The sequence below is a fragment of the Scyliorhinus torazame genome, chromosome 15 (assembly GCF_047496885.1).
Source record: "Scyliorhinus torazame isolate Kashiwa2021f chromosome 15, sScyTor2.1, whole genome shotgun sequence".
NCBI lineage: Eukaryota > Metazoa > Chordata > Chondrichthyes > Carcharhiniformes > Scyliorhinidae > Scyliorhinus > Scyliorhinus torazame.
This window is the reverse complement of record NC_092721.1, coordinates 187809857-187829130: the sequence shown is the minus strand read 5'-3', so window position 1 is coordinate 187829130 and position 19274 is coordinate 187809857. Positions and strand designations below refer to the sequence as shown.

General features: G+C 47.4%; 1 protein-coding gene across 1 annotated transcript in view; it reads left to right on the top strand.

Moving 5' to 3' along the window:
- Positions 1 to 19274, top strand: part of LOC140391337 (cytokine receptor common subunit gamma-like) — a 52157-nt gene that overhangs the window by 14972 nt on the left and 17911 nt on the right. Inside the window, exons 5-7 of the mRNA XM_072475919.1 lie at positions 2275 to 2420; positions 5924 to 6068; positions 6852 to 6954. Coding sequence (XP_072332020.1) covers positions 2275 to 2420; positions 5924 to 6068; positions 6852 to 6954 — 394 coding nt within the window. The remainder of the gene's footprint in view (positions 1 to 2274; positions 2421 to 5923; positions 6069 to 6851; positions 6955 to 19274) is intronic.

Here is a 19274-nt window from a genome sequence, read left to right as displayed (position 1 = left end):
TTACGGTGATAGGGCGGGGGAGTTGGACTAGTTAGTATGCTCTTTCAGAGGGTTAGGGTTAGCGTTACAGACTTGATAGGCCAAAATGGCCTCCTTCTGCAGGAATTCTATGGATTTGGGCCCTGTCAACTAAAAGATAACTTGTAGCAACACATCATTGTTCGCTTCTTTATATTAGGAGTAAATACCACTGTAGGAAAACAAAGCAATCCCATTTATACCAACTAAAGATATGTATCAGGAGTAAATACATAGGGCAGAGTTTTGTGGCCCTTCCCACCGGTGGGATTTTCCGGTCCCACTGAAGACAACTTCCTGGGTGGGGCTCCCCGGCGGCTGAGCCATGCAAAATTCCGAAGATACCGGCGGGACCGAAAGATCCCGCCGGTGGCCAATGCCGAGCCGTCTCCAATGTCGGAAAACATGCCGCGGGGGGGGGGGGGGGGGGGGGTGAGGTGGAGACCCTAAAAACCCACTCTAGGCTATAAGAGACTAGGACAATTAGGGATGGGCAACAAATGCTGGCCTTGCCAACAGTGTTCATATAAAGAATAAAATGAAAGGAAAGAGACCAATAGTCTATAGTTCACATTTTGACATGAAAGCTCCATCAATCCCTGCACACGGGTAACCCTTGTTCTTAATGTGAATTATTGAACACAACGTTTTCAGTGCATCTGCCACATGATCTCCTTGCACAAGATACTTGCTTTTCTCGAAGAGGACATGAATATCATCGACTAATTCCATCACCACTTACCAGACTCTCTTCATAGAAGCGAATGTATCTCTGTCTGGCAAAGATTTGAACTTGGTTTTACCCTCATTTTCTCCTCAGTGTTCTGGTCATCATTGCTGCCCAATACCAATTTTCCTTTTCTCATCTGGGAGATATCGAGCATTAGCCAGTTGCAATCCCTGTGCGACATTGCTGAGATTGGGAACTTAATGAAATGCGGGAGCGGGGGGGGGGGAGCAAAGCTGTATCCTTCAGCTCTATAAGACTAATATTGTACTCAGTAAAGTTCATATTTTCCCTTTCTGTGTTCACTCAGTGAGTTTCACATGCTAGCTCCTGCTGTTAATTTGGAAATGAGGTGGAGCCAGTCAGTTCCTTTCTGTGTTACAATGGTTCACAGAGCCGGTGTTGTTGCTGCACATGATGGCCTTGAGTTAGTGATTAGCCAAAGGGGCACAAGCCCATCATTGCCAATGCTTCCATTCCAATGTGGGGTGGATGAATAACAAGTATCTGGTTAACCAGTGCATCCAGAGTTTGTTGAGCATCATGGATTGTATATTTTGACACCATCGGGACAAAGCAGTCCACTTGATCATCCACTTGATTCAACTGCTACAAGCATTCATTCTCTCCACCATCAGTGCAACATGGCTGCAGTGTGCAGCAGGGTGTGCTGCAGCAACGCACCAAGGTTCTTCAACAGCTTCCTTCAAACCTCAAACATCCACCACCATGAAGGACAAGAACAGCAGGTTCATGGAAGCACTACCACCTCCAAGGTCCCCTCCAAGTCACAGCTCATTCCGACTATGGCAAATATTGTTCATTCCTTCATCGCTGGCTTAAAGTCCCAGATTGGGCAGCACGGTAGCATAGCGGTTAGCACAGTTGCTTCACAGCTCCAAGATCCCAATTTTGATTCCCGGCTTGGGTCATTGGCTGTGCGAAGTTTGCACTTTCTCCCGTGTGTGCGTGGGTTTCCTCCGGGTGCTCCGGCTTCCACCCCAGTCCAAAGATGTGCAGGTTAGGTGGATTGGCCATGATAGATTGCCCTTAGTGTTCAAAAAGATTGGTTGGGGTTACTGGGTTACGGGGATAGGGTGGCGATGTGGGCTTGGGTAGGGTGCTCTTTCCAAGGGCCAATGCAGACTCGATGGGCTGAATGGCCTCCTTCTGCACTGTCAATTCTATGATTCTATGATCTCCTTGTGGGAGCAGCTTCACCCCATGGTGACAGCTATTCAAGAAGGCGGCTCCACCACCTTCTCAAAGTCACTAAGAGGTGGACAGAACTTTCTGGCCTTCTGGTGATGTGCCACACGCCAAGAATTAATTTTAGAAGAGCCAGCAGTGTTGACCCACTAGCTAATTAAAACTTCAACCTTGAGGGAGGAAATTTGATCTGAAAGAGTAGCCTGCGACAAGTTAACTCTGTCCCCTTTGCAGGCAGTAGTCTGTGTTCCACAGTGCAATCTATGTGATGGATACATTTGATGGATATTCTAATTTCGCACTGAATCTAATTGTTTCAGTTAAGCTGAGTCCCCCACAAAACCTGAGTGCTGAATCTTCTGGAAAGGAGGAGCTTTCATTAACCTGGGACATACCAAAGCACCAGAAGCCAGAGTTGCTCCTGTACCAGATGGAATACAAAAGCAACATGGACTCACATTGGCAGGTTTGTACATTACATACTTCAGGCAAGGTGCCTTTGTGCTCTGACCTCATTTCTACCTTGATTCTAAAATTCTCAGCCCTTCACCCTCCTCCCTATCTCAAAGGCCGAATGAGATAGCATGGCAGCACAGTAATTCGCACTGTCGTCTCACAGAGCCAGGGACCCGGGATCAATTCCGACCTTGGGTCACTGTCTGTGCGGAGTTTGCGCCTTCTCCCCGTGTCTGCGTGGGTTTCCTTCGGTTGCTCTGGTTACCTCCCACATTCCAAAGATGTGCAGGTTAGGTGAATTGGCCATGCTAAATTGCCCCTTGGTGTCCAACGGTTCGGTGGGGCTATGGGGACAGGGTGGGGGAGTCCACCGAGGTAGGGTGTTCTTTTGGAGGGTCAGTGCAAACTCAATGGAGCAAATGGTCTCCTTCTGTACTGTCGAGAGTCTGTGGATTCTATGCACCTCCTCCACTTCACAAACTGTCTATGATCTCTGTGCTCTTAAAGTTTTGGCCTCATGCTCTTCTCGATTTTAAGTGCACCTCCATTGGTGGGAACGCAGAAGCTGCCGAGGTTGTAAGCTCTGGAATTCGCTCCCTAACGCACTCTTCAAAGCCTATCTTTTTTGACCAAAATTTTGGTCTCCTAACCCCAATATCTCTTCATGTGGCTTGGTTTAATAAATGTGGTTGGGATGTTTTTAGTACATTAAAGGGGCTATGTAAATGTAAACCGTTCTTGTTGGACATGGCACAGGTTGGCAAGTCAAGATCACGGAGGGATATTCTGATCTCGCTGATGTCCATAGGGCTTAGTGTGCCCCACACCCTCAGCCTCTGGGGATCGCCCCACAGAAGGTTGCCATTGGCAGGACCGAAAAATTCGCCCACCCCCCACCCCGGGGAAGTGCTGGAAAAGATTGGCCCACATGTGAAGCAGATGTTAAAATAAAGGAGCCTTTGGGAGTCTGAGTTGAGATGAAAATAAATTCTGCCAAATCACCTGAACAGGAGCAAGATTTACAAAATGGGGAGAAGTGAGATATGTTAAAATCCGACACACTTTAAGTCTTACTCCAAATTACTGACTGAGATTTAATTGTTATGCTTTTGATTCATAAAGGCTCTCATTGAACTGGAAATAAGGCTTAATTTTCCTTGGTTAGTCATTTGCGTGAAACTCCTTCTTTCACTATTTAAGGTTGAAAATAGAATGAATCCTGCTCCTGTAGCGTTTCGGAAATAGTATCCCTTAATATCCCTTTCAACCCTTCCTCACTGCAAGATAATTCTTCCCTGAATTGTTTCCTGAAGAAGCTTACAAATGAGGATGAGGAGGAAGTCCAAAAAAAAAAAATGAAAAGAGAAAGTTAAACGTGTAACTTCAGCCCCAGTGAGCAATGGCAATCCATTTGTAGACAAGAAGAATTGGATGGTCCCTTACTGTGCTAGGATTTCTGGGGTTGAAAATCTATTGAAACACTTGTAACTCGGTAATCATTTCTAGACTGAGTGGGGTTCATTTTGGCTTTGGGCGGGAGTGTAAAGCGAATGAGATTGATTCAACCATCCGTTATGTATCGCTTCTGCTTGGCATTTCCATCGACGTGAATGGAACTGAAATTCGGGAGCGTGGTGTAAGAGGTGGCTGAAACTATATTACCTGTTTCACAGCACCACCAGTTCTGCACGGAGAAGGGACAATGGTCACCCTCTGAGCTGAGTGTTATGCAGTAGAATATCTTCTGATTCACTGTGAACCACACCCAGGGAGGCATGAAGGATTACAGGATCTAAAAACCATTATACGGATTGCAATTTAATCAAGATTTTTGGAGATTCCCCATAGACACAGCTGCCATTTATATTGTAAAATATCTGAAATTCTCCATTATTCCATGACTATGTCATTCTCTTCTGATTTTTGAGATATCTCTACAGGGAACTCTGGTGTTGGGGAGCAGCAGGTACCACCGGATTCTCACCTTCCCAGCTCATGCTTCATTGAAGTTAATGGATGGGACTTGTGAGCTGAAGGCTGGCATTGTTGGCACTACTTGCTCCAACCATGCGTCAGGAAGTGGTGCTTTGGGAATTGTAGCCTTTGCTTCCGAGATTTGTCCCGAACTTGTCACAGTTATGGGAAAGGAGATACAATTAGCCTCAGAGACTGAGAGGGAGCGTAAAGGCCAATCAGGATTTCCATTCGCAATCCTGACTGTGTCTGATAAACACAGCTTAAAGATGTAGCAGTATGGCAGCGAAATGAACAGGGACAGGGCTCAGTACACCAGGTATGCCAAATGTCGTGGACATCAGCAGGACTGGAAGCCGCCTCCTGGGCTAGGAAACACGCCATGGGGGCAGCTGGAATATCCCACCCTATTTTCAATTCTTGATTGTATAAATTTAATTTATATTCCACCAGCTGCCATGGTGGGAATTGAACCCATGTCATAGAATCCCGAGAGTGCCGAAAGAGACCATTCAGCTCATTGTGTCTGTACCGACCCTCCGAAAGAGCACCCTACCCAGGTTCACTCCCCCGCTCTATCCCTGTAACCCCATCTAACATTTGGACACAATGTCCCCAGGACATTAGCCTGGATCTCTGGATTACTGGCCCAGTAACATTATGACACCACCTCCCCACAATGCCTTACTGACAGTCATTGTAAAAGTTTTGTACATAAATAATTGTCCTGTTACATAGGTAGCAGAGGGTGATTGGTACCTGGGAAATCCCAGTAATGGCTTACCTTAATCTGCTTCCAATCATTCTTTGAAGCAAAGATGACCATGTTCATCATCGACAGTGTTTGGTAGGGTTTCAGCCATTATGTAGGTGACTGCTATTGGTGACCTGCGATCCAAAAGGTTTCACTGCAAATAATATAGAATGCCTCAGATGATTGAGTTCTGGATGCATTGCTGATATCAGGATTTCCTCTGCTTAGGTTTCCTGTCTGTCTCTGGTGTGCACGTGCATCCGAAGGAGACAACATTGTGTTCTGTTTGGTTGCAGCCAGTGCCGCAAGCCACGTCCAGCTTCTTTCAGGAATAGACGTTGATAGAGGGCAGCATGGTGGTGCAGTGGTTAGCAATGGTGCCTCACGGCGCCGAGGACCCGGGATCGATCCAGGCCCCAGGTCACTGTCCGTGTGGAGTTTTCACATTCAACCCGTGTCTGCGTGGGTCTCACCCCATAACCCAAAAAGATGCGCCGGGTAGGTAGATTGGCCATGCTAAATTCCCCCTTAATTGGCATTTTTATTTAAAGAAATAGAAGTTGATATAATAACTCCTAAGTGAATCTTCAGAGTGCCCTTGTAGTGCCTGCTTTGATCACCATGAGAAACACCCCAGTATCTAGGCCTCCATATAAGATCTGCTTTAGCAAGTGAGTGTCAGGCATTGAAGAAGTGCAGAAAGATTTGGCGTGAAAAAATGCATTAACTTTTGCTTCAGTTACTTTGATGACCTTGTCACTCTCGAATATTCTTCATCATTGCAGGTGAAAGATTTTCAAAGCCGTTCATTTACTTTGTCAAGTGTTGATTCTGCAAAGCGCTATTTCTTTCGTTTAAGATCCAAACTTAATGACTTGCACGCAAAGAACAGTTACTGGAGTGAATGGGGACCCACGTTTATTTGGAAGGGTAAGACTGCAGGCATGTGTTTTGTTTTCTGATTTTGCGAATGTTGGCCCAGAAAGTTGTCAAAGGAGTGCCCACTTGAGCGTGGTCTAAGCTGGTATAGCACAGGGCTAAATCGCTGGCTTTGAAATCAGACCAAGGCAGGCCAGCTGCACGGTTCAATTCCCGTACCACCCTCCCCGAACAGGAGCCGGAATGTGGCGACTAGGGGCTTTTCACAGTAACTTCATTTGAAGCCTACTTGTGACAATAAGCGATTTTCATTTCATTTCATTTTCATTTCATGATGACCATGAAACCATTGTCGATTGTCGTAAAAAAACATTTGGTGCACAAACATCCTTTGGGGAAGGAAATCTGCCGTCCTTACCTGCTCTCACCCACAAGTGACTCTAGATCCACGGCAATGGGGTTGACTCTTAAATGCCCGCTGAAACGGCGTAGCAAACCACTCAGTTCAAGGGCAATTAGGGATAGGCAATAAATGATGGCCGAGCCAGTGATGACCAAATCCGTTGAAAGAATTTTTTTAAAAGCAACACACAACTTGGGAGGCAGCAAGCACAGTGCTTATTACAAACTGGAAGCTGGCATCTCGACTCCCACTATATTGTTAAAGACCAAAAGAACAGTATCACCTGAGACAGACATCAGTACTTTATGCAAATAAGGGCCTGTTTAGAGGCCCACGCTGTGGGACCGATGGGCATGCCCAAATTTCTAAGCACTTTTCTTTGCTTAAAAATTGGCCATTTACCGTGATTAATTTTCTTCTTCTTCCCCAAGGCCCGTCCACCAAACCAACGATAAATCCACTTTTACTGGTTTTAACGCTGGCAGCAGTTCTGGCTATTGCTGCACTCGCGTCCGTGTTTTATAAAGTTAAGAGGTGAGTGAAGTATTTTTTCAGTGGTCGGTTTTATCCTTGGAAACCTCTTCAAGTTGGACCTTTTCAGTCCAAAAGGCGGTTTTAGGGCAGTGGATTGTCAGGTTGAATTTAAAAGGTCAGAAGTTGGAAGGGCATTTGGAGGTATCACATTCCACACGATTCCCTGGAAAAATATAAAAAAGATACACAAAGCTTGCAAAAAGTAGCAAAGGGAATTAAATTCAGCTGTTATGTACTTAACATCTTCCTTTGAAATAATTTTATCGGAATATTTTATCGGTTTATTTTTGAAGAGTTATGAGCCCTACGGAACCAGATAATGGGCATTGCATAAGGAAGCAATATAAAGTAAGTAAGGGGAAGGTGTTTCCAAATGGAGACACCCTTTGTAAAATTTTATTTAAGGATAAAAAATGTTTTAAACATATCCCACAGCGAGGCGACAATATGAGGTGTATGACTGCTCTTGTAGCCAGGCAGGCAAGTGGGGTGGTATGATGGCCCAATGGTTAGCCCTGCTGCCTGCTCTTTCAGAGGGTTGTTGCAGATTGGATGGGTCAAAGGCCTTCTTCGGCACTGTAGAGATTCTACGGCCTCCAGACCTGACTGGAGTGCAGGAGCCTTTAACCAGCTTCTTTTGGGCTCCCAATAAGCCTGATGGGCCATTCGTTGAGTGCCGGTGGTAGCCCTACCAGCTCCCATTGCTGCTTCAGCTATCAATCCAGACATGGAATGGAATAGAGGAAGCTGCACACTGAGGGGGGTGGGGGCCGACCTAATTTTAGCTCATGCTCGCGTTCAATCCCAGCCCTGATGGAGGCGGAAAATCCATCCCCCATGTTTGCTGTGGCTCAATGGTAGAACCCCTCACCTTGGAGTCAGAAGGTTGGCGGGTCAAGTCCCACTCCGAGAAACTGGGGCACAAAATGAGAGGTGACACTCCACTGCATCGCTGACGGATGCCCCATCTACCCTCTCAAGTGGCTGTTAGTCACCCCATAACGCTATTCAAAAAAGAACATGGGAGTTCTCCCTGGTGCCCTGGCCATGCAGTAGATATCCAACATCACTAATATATGTTCCTCCTGCAGGATGTTTGAGATGAGGGATGCCGTTAGTGTCCCTGCTGATTTTACCTGCAGGAAGTGCAGCCATCTCCAGCTCCTCCAAGACCGAGTTAGGGAACTGGAGCTGGAGTTGGATGAACTTCGGATCATTCGGGAGTAGCAAGTATACCGCTTTGGATACTTGTGGTGGGGACGTAAGCCATGGGGTACGGGCGTCTGGCATGGAGTCTGTCCCTGTTGCTCAGAAGGGAAGGGGGGAGAGGAGCAGAGCATTAGTAGTTGGGGACTCGATAGTCAGGGGCACAGATAGGAGATGTTGTGGGAGCGAGAGAGACTCACGTTTGGTATGTTGCCTCCCAGGTGCAAGGGTACGTGATGTCTCAGATCGTGTTTTCCGGGTCCTTAAGGGGGAGGGGGAGCAGCCCCAAGTCGTGGTCCACATTGGCACGAATGACATAGGTAGGAAAAGGGACAAGGATGTCAGGCAGGCTTTCAGGGAGCTAGGATGGAAGCTCAGAATGAGAACAAACAGAGTTGTTATCTCTGGGTTGTTGCCCGTGCCACGTGATAATGAGATGAGGAATAGGGAGAGAGAGCAATTAAACACGTGGCTACAGGGATGGTGCAGGCGGGAGGGATTCAGATTTCTGGATAACTGGGGCTCTTTCTGGGGAAGGTGGGACCTCTACAGACAGGATGGTCTACATCTGAACCTGAGGAGCACAAATATCCTGGGGGGGAGATTTGTTAGTGCTCTTTGGGGGGGTTTAAACTAATGCAGCAGGGGCATGGGAACCTGGATTGTAGTTTTAGGGTACGGGAGATTGAGAGTATAGAGGTCAGGAGCACAGATTTGACTTCGCAGAAGGGGGCCAGTGTTCAGGTAGGTGGTTTGAAGTGTGTCTACTTCAATGCCAGGAGTATACGAAATAAGGTAGGGGAACTGGCAGCATGGGTTGGTACCTGGGACTTCAATGTTGTGGCCATTTCGGAGACATGGATAGAGCAGGGACAGGAATGGTTGTTGCAGGTTCCGGGGTTTAGGTGTTTTAGTAAGCTCAGAGAAGGAGGCAAAAGAGGGGGAGGTGTGGCGCTGCTAGTCAAAAACAGTATTACGGTGGCGGAGAGGATGCTAGATGGGGACTCTTCTTCCGAGGTAGTATGGGCTGAGGTTAGAAACAGGAAAGGAGAGGTCACCCTGTTGGGAGTTTTCTATAGGCCTCCAAATAGTTCTAGGGATGTAGAGGAAAGGATGGCGAATATGATTCTGGATAAGAGCGAAAGTAACAGGGTAGTTATTATGGGAGACTTTAACTTTCCAAATATTGACTGGAAAAGATATAGTTCGAGTATATTAGATGGGTCATTTTTTGTACAATGTGTGCAGGAGGGTTTCCTGACACAATATGTTGACAGGCCAACAAGAGGAGAGGCCACATTGGATTTGGTTTTGGGTAATGAACCAGGCCAGGTGTTAGATTTGGAGGTAGGTGAGCACTTTGGGGACAGTGACCACAATTCGGTGACGTTTAGGTTAGTGATGGAAAGGGATAAGTATACCCCGCAGGGCAAGAGTTATAGCTGGGGGAAGGGCAATTATGATGCCATTAGACATGACTTGGGAGGGGTAGGTTGGAGAAGTAGGCTGCAAGTGTTGGGCACACTGGATATGTGGAGCTTGTTCAAGGAACAGCTACTGCGAGTTCTTGATAAGTATGTACCAGTCAGGCAGGGAGGAAGGCGTCGAGCGAGGGAACCGTGGTTTACCAAAGAAGTGGAATCTCTTGTTAAGAGGAAGAAGGAGGCCTTTGTGAAGATGAGGTGTGAAGTTTCAGTTGGGGTGCTTGATAGTTACAAGGTAGCGAGGAAGGATCTAAAGAGAGAGCTAAGACGAGCAAGGAGGGGACATGAGAAGTATTTGGCAGGTAGGATCAAGGAAAACCGAAAAGCTTTCTATAGGTATGTCAGGAATAAGCGAATGACTAGGGTAAGAGTAGGGCCAGTCAAGGACAGGGATGGGAAGTTGTGTGTGGAGTCTAAAGAGATAGGCGAGATACTAAATGAATATTTTTCATCAGTATTCACTCAGGAAAAAGAGAATGTTGTGGAGGAGAATGCTGAGATCCAGGCTATTAGAATAGATGGCATTGAGGTACGTAGGGAAGAGGTGTTGGCAATTCTGGACAGGCTGAAAATAGATAAGTCCCCGGGACCTGATGGGATTTATCCTAGGATTCTCTGGGAAGCCAGGGAAGAGATTGCTGAGCCTTTGGCTTTGATTTTAATGTCATCATTGGCTACAGGAATAGTGCCAGAGGACTGGAGGATAGCAAATGTGGTTCCTTTGTTCAAGAAGGGGAGTAGAGACAACCCCAGCAACTATAGACCGGTGAGCCTCACGTCTGTTGTGGGTAAAGTCTTGGAGGGGATTATAAGAGACAAGATTTATAATCATCTAGATAGGAATAATATGATTAGGGATAGTCAGCATGGCTTTGTGAAGGGTAGGTCATGCCTCACAAACCTTATCGAGTTCTTTGAGAAGGTGACTGAACAGGTAGATGAGGGTAGAGCAGTTGATGTGATGTATATGGATTTCAGTAAAGCGTTTGATAAGGTTCCCCACGGTAGGCTATTGCAGAAAATACGGGGGCTGGGGATTGAGGATGATTTAGAGATGTGGATCAGAAATTGGCTAGCTGAAAGAAGACAGAGGGTGGTGGTTGATGGGAAATGTTCAGAATGGAGTTCAGTTACAAGTGGCGTACCACAAGGATCTGTTCTGGGGCCGTTGCTGTTTGTCATTTTTATAAATGACCTCGAGGAGGGCGCAGAAGGGTGGGTGAGTAAATTTGCAGACGACACTAAAGTCGGTGGTGTTGTCGACAGTGCGGAAGGATGTTGCAGGTTACAGAAGGACATAGATAAGCTGCAGAGCTGGGCTGAGAGGTGGCAAATGGAGTTTAATGTAGAGAAGTGTGAGGTGATTCACTTTGGAAGGAATAACAGGAATGCGGAATATTTGGCTAATGGTAAAATTCTTGGAAGTGTGGATGAGCAGAGGGATCTCGGTGTCCATATACATAGATCCCTGAAAGTTGCCACCCAGGTTGATAGGGTGGTGAAGAAGGCCTATGGAGTGTTGGCCTTTATTGGTAGAGGGATTGAGTTCCGGAGTCATGAGGTCATGTTGCAGCTGTACAAAACTCTGGTACGGCCGCATTTGGAGTATTGCGTACAGTTCTGGTCACCTCATTATAGGAAGGACGTGGAGGCTTTGGAGCGGGTGCAGAGGAGATTTACCAGGATGTTGCCTGGTATGGAGGGAAAATCTTATGAGGAAAGGCTGATGGACTTGAGGTTGTTTTCGTTGGAGAGAAGAAGGTTAAGAGGAGACTTAATAGAGGCATACAAAATGATCAGGGGGTTAGATAAAGGGTGGACAGTGAGAGCCTTCTCCCGCGGATGGAAATGGCTAGCACGAGGGTACATAGCTTTAAACTGAGGGGTAATAGATATAGGACAGAGGTCAGAGGTAGGTTCTTTACGCAAAGTGTGGTGAGTCCGTGGAATGCCCTACCTGCAACAGTAGTGAACTCGCCAACATTGAGGGCATTTAAAAGTTTATTGGATAAGCATATGGATGATAATGGCATAGTGTAGGTTAGATGGCTTTTGTTTTTTGACTTCCCATGTCGGTGCAACATCATGGGCCGAAGGGCCTGTACTGCGCTGTATCGTTCTATGTTCTATGTTCGATATAGGTTATCGAATAGTCACCGCTTTACTGTTTGTGGGACCTTGCTGTATGTTTCCTGCAAACCATAGCCACAAAACTTTGAAAGCACTTAATTGACTGGAAAGTGCTTTGGGATGTCCTTTTGTCACAAAGAAATCAAATATCTTTGCTTCTGCGACTAAACCCCTGTCCACCAGCACAGCAGCAACATTGGAACCAAATTAATTTATTCTGTTGTTGTTGATTCTGCTCTAGTCTATCTGCTTTAATCATCTGTATCACTTTTCAGGACAGTTGAAATTCTCCATGACGCGCTCTCTTGGTCTGCCTTGGTTTCTAATATACTGTATTCTTCTATACAGAGGTGTGAAAGGTCTTTTTAGCCATCTCCTGACTTGAACCATTATATTGGTCTTTCTAGGACCTTTTGTAGTTTTTTCTTTTGGTATACGTGTTAGTCCTTTGCATTCGAGATTGCTGAACTCAGAGAGGTACATTTGGCAACTCTGTCTTACAGAACTTGAGTATTACTGAAAATCAGTGCCATTGGCACCGGCGCGGTCAAAGAACAAACAAAGAACAAAGAAATGTACAGCACAGGAACAGGCCCTTCGGCCCTCCAAGCCCGTGCAGACCATGCTGCCCGACTAAACTACAATCTTCTACACTTCCTGGGTCCGTATCCTTCTATTCCCATCCTATTCATATATTTGTCAAGGTGCCCCTTAAATGTCCCTATCGTCCCTGCTTCCACTACCTCCTCCGGTAGCGAGTTCCAGGCACCCACTACCCTCTGCGTAAAAAACTTGCCTCGTACATCTACTCTAAACCTTGCCCCTCTCATCTTAAACCTGTGCCCCCTAGTAATTGACCCCTCTACCCTGGGGAAAAGCCTCTGACTATCCACTCTGTCTATGCCCCTCATAATTTTGTATACCTCTATCAGGTCTCCCCTCAACCTCCTTCGTTCCAGTGAGAACAAACCGAGTTTATTCAACCGCTCCTCATAGCTAATGCCCTCCATACCAGGCAACATTCTGGTAAATCTCTTCTGCACCCTCTCTAAAGCCTCCACATCCTTCTGGTAGTGTGGCGACCAGAATTGAACACTATACTCCAAGTGTGGCCTAACTAAGGTTCTATACAGCTGCAACATGACTTGCCAATTCTTATACTCAATGCCCCGGCCAATGAAGGCAAGCATGCCGTATGCCTTCTTGACTACCTTCTCCACATGTGTTGCCCCTTTCAATGACCTGTGGACTTGTACTCCTAGATCTCTTTGACTTTCAATACTCTTGAGGGTTCTACCATTCACTGTATATTCCCTACCTGCATTAGACCTTCCAAAATGCATTACCTCACATTTGTCCGGATTAAACTCCATCTGCCATCTCTCCGCCCAAGTCTCCAGACAATCTAAATCCTGCTGTATCCTCCGACAGTCCTCATCGCTATCCGCAATTCCACCAACCTTTGTGTCGTCTGCAAACTTACTAATCAGACCAGTTACATTTTCCTCCAAATCATTTATATATACTACAAAGAGCAAAGGTCCCAGCACTGATCCCTGTGGAACACCACTGGTCACAGCCCTCCAATTAGAAAAGCATCCCTCCATTGCTACTCTCTGCCTTCTATGGCCTAGCCAGTTCTGTATCCACCTTGCCAGCTCACCCCTGATCCCGTGTGACTTTACCTTTTGTAATAGTCTACCATGAGGGACCTTGTCAAAGGCCTTACTGAAGTCTATATAGACAACATCTACTGCCCTACCTGCATCAATCATCTTAGTGACCTCCTCGAAAAACTCTATCAAGTTAGTGAGACACGACCTCCCCTTCACAAAACCGTGCTGCCTCTCACTAATACGTCCATTTGCTTCCAAATGGGAGTTGATCCTGTCTCGAAGAATTCTCTCCAGTAATTTCCCTACCACTGAAGTAAGGCTCACCGGCCTGTAGTTCCCGGGATTATCCTTGCTACCCTTCTTAAACAGAGGAACAACATTGGCTATTCTCCAGTCCTCCGGGACATCCCCTGAAGACAGCGAGGATCCAAAGATTTCTGTCAAGGCCTCAGCAATTTCCTCTCCAGCCTCCTTCAGTATTCTGGGGTAGATCCGATCAGGCCCTGGGGACTTATCTACCTTAATATTTTTTAAGACACCCAACACCTCGTCTTTTTGGATCACAATGTGACCCAGGCTATCTACACCCCCTTCTCCAGACTCAACATCTACCAATTCCTTCTCTTTGGTGAATACTGAGGCAAAGTATTCATTTAGTACCTCGCCCATTTCCTCTGGCTCCACACATAGATTCCCTTGCCTATCCTTCAGTGGGCCAACCCTTTCCCTGGCTACCCTCTTGCTTTTTATGTACATGTAAAAAGCCTTGGGATTTTCCTTAACCCTATTTGCCAATGACTTTTCGTGACCCCTTCTAGCCCTCCTGACTCCTTGCTTAAGTTCCTTCCTACTTTCCTTATATTCCACACAGGCTTCGTCTGTACCCAGCCTCTTAGCCCTGACAAATGCCTCCTTTTTCTTTTTGACGAGGCCTACAATATCACTCGTCATCCAAGGTTCCCGAAAATTGCCGTATTTATCTTTCTTCCTCACAGGAACATGCCGGTCCTGTATTCCTTTCAACTGCCACTTGAAAGCCTCCCACATGTCAGATGTTGATTTGCCCTCAAACATCCGCCCCCAATCTATGTTCTTCAGTTCCCGCCTAATATTGTTATAATTAGCCTTCCCCCAATTTAGCACATTCATCCTCGGACCACTCTTATCCTTGTCCACCAGTACTTTAAAACTTACTGAATTGTGGTCACTGTTACCGAAATGCTCCCCTACTGAAACATCTACCACCTGGCCGGGCTCATTCCCCAATACCAGGTCCAGTACCGCCCCTTCCCTAGTTGGACTGTCTACATATTGTTTTAAGAAGCCCTCCTGGATGCTCCTTACAAACTCCGCCCCGTCTAAGCCCCTGGCACTAAGTGAGTCCCAGTCAATATTGGGGAAGTTGAAGTCCCCCATCACCACAACCCTGTTGTTTTTACTCTTTTCCAAAATCTGTCTACCTATCTGCTCCTCTATCTCCCGCTGGCTGTTGGGAGGCCTGTAGTATACCCCCAACATTGTGACTGCACCCTTCTTATTCCTGATCTCTACCCATATAGCCTCACTGCCCTCTGAGGTGTCCTCTCGCAGTACAACTGTGATATTCTCCCGAACAAGTAGCGCAACTCCACCTCCCCTTTTACATCCCCCTCTATCCCGCCTGAAACATCTAAATCCTGGAACGTTTAGCTGCCAATCCTGCCCTTCCCTCAACCAGGTCTCTGTAATGGCAACAACATCATAGTTCCAAGTACTAATCCAAGCTCTAAGTTCATCTGCCTTACTCGTAATGCTCCTTGCATTAAAACATATGCACTTCAGGCCACCAGACCCGCTGTGTTCAGCAACTTCTCCCTGTCTGCTCTGCCTCAGAGCCACACTGTCCCTATTCCCTAGTTCTCCCTCAATGCTCTCACCTTCTGACCTATTGCTCCCGTGCCCACCCCCCTGCCATACTAGTTTAAACCCTCCCGTGTGACACTAGCAAACCTCGCGGCCAGGATATTTATGCCTCTCCGGTTTAGATGCAACCCGTCCTTCTTATACAGGTCATACCTGCCCCGGAAGAGCTCCCAGTGGTCCAGATAATGGAAACCCTCACTCCTACACCAGCTGTTTAGCCACGTGTTTAGCTGCTCTATCTTCCTATTTCTAGCCTCACTGGCACGTGGCACAGGGAGTAATCCCGAGATTACAACCCTCGAGGTCCTGTCTTTTAACTTTCTGCCTAGCTCCCTGAACTCCTGCTGCAGGTCCTCATGCCCCTTCCTGCCTATGTCGTTAGTACCAATATGTACAACAACCTCTGCCTGTTTGCCCTCCCCCTTCAGGATGCCCTCTACCCGTTCGGAGACATCCTGGACCCTGGCACCAGGGAGGCAACATACCATCCTGGAGTCTCTTTCACATCCACAGAAGCGCCTATCTGTGCCCCTGACTATAGAGTCCCCTATTACTATTACTCTTCTGCGCTTTGACCCTCCCTCCTGAACATCAGAGCCAGCCGTGGTGCCACTGCTCTGGCTGCTGCTGTTTTCCCCTGATAGGCTATCCCCCCCGACAGTATCCAAAGGAGTATATCTGTTCGAGAGGGGGACAACCACAGGGGATTCCTGCACTGGCTGCCTGCCCTTTCTGGTGGTCACCCATTTCTCTGCCTGCACCTTGGGTATGACCACATTTACATAACTGCGATCTATGACGCTTTCCGCCACCTGCATGCTCCTAAGTGCATCCAATTGCTGCTCCAACCGAACCATGCGGTCTGTGAGGAGCTCCAGTTGGGTGCACTTTCTGCAGATGAAGCCATCTGGGACGCTGGAAGCCTCCCGGACCTGCCACATCTCACAGTCAGAGCTTAGCACCCCTCTAACTGACATTGCGTCAATTAATTAAAATTAAAATTTGTCTTTTTTTTTTTAAATATTTTTTTTTAAATTTCAAAGTTACTGTCAACTATCTGTTTCCTAGCACTAGATTTCTAATAGAAATGCGATAGCTAACTATAGTACTCTCCGATCTCTGGCTTAGATATCCCTCTAAATTATAATTAAGTTATTATGTTTAATTAGTTACCAAATACTAGCCACAGCTTTTCTGTGATGTCACTTCAGTTTCCCCCCGACACACACAATTTGAAAAAAGGTATAAAAGTAAAAATAAGTAAAAATCACTTACTTACCTTCTTACCTTCTGAGTGTCTTAGATGTTCTCAGGTTCTCTCGCTGACAGAGACTGCTCCTCCACCTCCGAACCTTGACCTGCACAATGCTAATAATATAATAATATAATATGGCACTTCCCTCACAACAAATGGGTCTTATTATTAGGTTAGAGGAGGAGGGCGGGTGGGAGACACTACACGTGTAGTGTCTCGGGTTTCCTCTCCACCAGAATTTATTGGTTGGAGGGGGGACTTCCCAGAGGTCCGCGGGTCGAACTTCCGGTTCCCGCCTTATATAAAAACCAATAAAACAGAAAAGAACAGACACGGGACCAGGTAAGGGTTTTTAAATTCACTACTCACCTCCCAGAAGGCCCCTGCGCACCGCTGCCGCCGAAATCCAAAGGGCTGCTCCTGTAAAGGTAAGAGTTTTTAAATTCACTACTCACCTCCCAGAAGGCCCCTGCGCACCGCTGCCGCCGAAATCCAAAGGGCTGCTCCTGTAGAGGTAAGTGGTTTTAAAGTCGCTACTCACCTCCCAGAAGGCCCCTGCGCACCGCTGCCGCCGAAATCCAAAGGGCTGCTCCTGTAAAGGTAAGTGGTTTTAAAGTCGCTACTCACCTCCCAGAAGGCCCCTGCGCACCGCTGCCGCCGAAATCCAAAGGGCTGCTCCTGTAAAGGTAAGAGTTTTTAAATTCACTACTCACCTCCCAGAAGGCCCCTGCGCACCGCTGCCGCCGAAATCCAAAGGGCTGCTCCTGTAAAGGTAAGTGGTTTTAAAGTCGCTACTCACCTCCCAGAAGGCCCCTGCGCACCGCTGCCGCCGAAATCCAAAGGGCTGCTCCTGTAAAGGTAAGTGGTTTTAAAGTCGCTACTCACCTCCCAGAAGGCCCCTGCGCACCGCTGCCGCCGAAATCCAAAGGGCTGCTCCTGTAAAGGTAAGAGTTTTTAAATTCACTACTCACTTCCCAGAAGGCCCCTGCGCACCGCTGCCGCCGAAATCCAAAGGGCTGCTCCTGTAAAGGTAAGTGGTTTTAAAGTCGCTACTCACCTCCCAGAAGGCCCCTGCGCACCGCTGCCGCCGAAATCCAAAGGGCTGCTCCTGTAAAGGTAAGAGTTTTTAAATTCACTACTCACCTCCCAGAAGGCCCCTGCGCACCGCTGCCGCCGAGATCCAAAGGGCTGCTCCTGTAAAGGTAAGTGGTTTTAAAGTCGCTACTCACCTCCCAGAAGGCCCCTGCGCACCGCTGCCGCCGAAATCCAAAGGGTCGGTGCGGCGCCGGTCGGGGGCCGCTCTACGGGGCCCCCCCGGCGATTCCCGGCCTGGGATGGGCCGAGTGGCCATGCTAAAAATGCCAAGTCCCGCCGACACCGTCCACACCTGCTCTTACCTGGCGGGACCTCGGCTTGGATGCATCTGGGTGCGGCCTGGTGGGGGAGGAGGGGGGGTCCAACCCCCGGGGGGGCCTCCGCTGTGGCCTGGCCTGTGATCGGGGCCTACCGATCAGAGAGCTGGCCTCTTGGGCTGGGGACGACTTTTGCTCCGCCCCGGCCCCTGTAGCCCTACGCCATGTTGCGTCGGGGCCGGTGCGGAGAAGCGAGCCATTGCGCTTGCGCGCATTGGCACCGTCGAGAAACACGACAGCGTTTACGACGGCATCAACACTTAGCCTCAGGATCAGAGAATCCCGCCCATGCTGTTGAAATGGTTTGCCATTCACGCATCAGGGCAGATGCAGGAATACCAAATTTCAAAAGGGACAACAATTTATGCTGCACGAGAAAAGGGGTACTGATTGGTTAGCAAGTAGTCTCTGGCTGGTCAACATGTCATTGTGTCATCTAATCAGAGCTGACTTGCCAATCAATTCGCAACCTTTATTTCATGCTGTGCAAATTGTCGTTCTCTTTAAGATTTTGTGTTCTTGCGTCCGTCCTGAGTGGTAAGACAGCATGTGTCTTTTTTCAGCAATACTCAAAACATATTTGGTGGCAGCAACACATGGACCCAATAAACCACAACTGCTTAAATTGTGGGTTTGGCCAGAAACCAACGCTTCCTGTTTAGTTGACAGTAAAATGCAGCGATGCATCATTTACAAATTTGTAGTTGAGACAAATGTTGATAGAGCAACTGCACTAAATTATCTTGCACAGTGCACTAAATAGTTACAGATTCACTTGCTTTCCATCACCGGCTAAGTGAAACTGACCAGGTTTGCATCTGAAACTGACATGCTTTGAGCAATGAATGAGAATCGATGATCCCGAGTTGAGCGGGGGTGGGGTAAGAAGATGCAACCTTCATCAAACTTCAATTAAACTCCTCGCACATACTTTTGGCTTTGCTGATTATTCACGGAAAATGCAGCTGGAATCTGGATAGAAAACACGATCATGCCGGACTATGGGGAAGGTACCGATTAGAAAGCTCTTTCAGGGAGCTGACACAGGCAAGATAGGTCAACTGGCCTCCTTCTGCATTGCATAATTCTGTAGTTTCCAAAGCTGGAGATTCTCGATCACAATCTTCTGATTAATGGGACACTAAAATGCCAAATAGGTTTCCAATGCTACGACACATTAAATCAGTTCTGTGGCAAAAGGTGTTTTTCCATGCTGCCTGTAAATATTGGCCGGAATTTTCCGACCATTCGCTGGCGGTGCAATTTTCTAGTGGCTTCAACGGGAATTCCAATTGACAGCGGCAGGTGCCGAGAA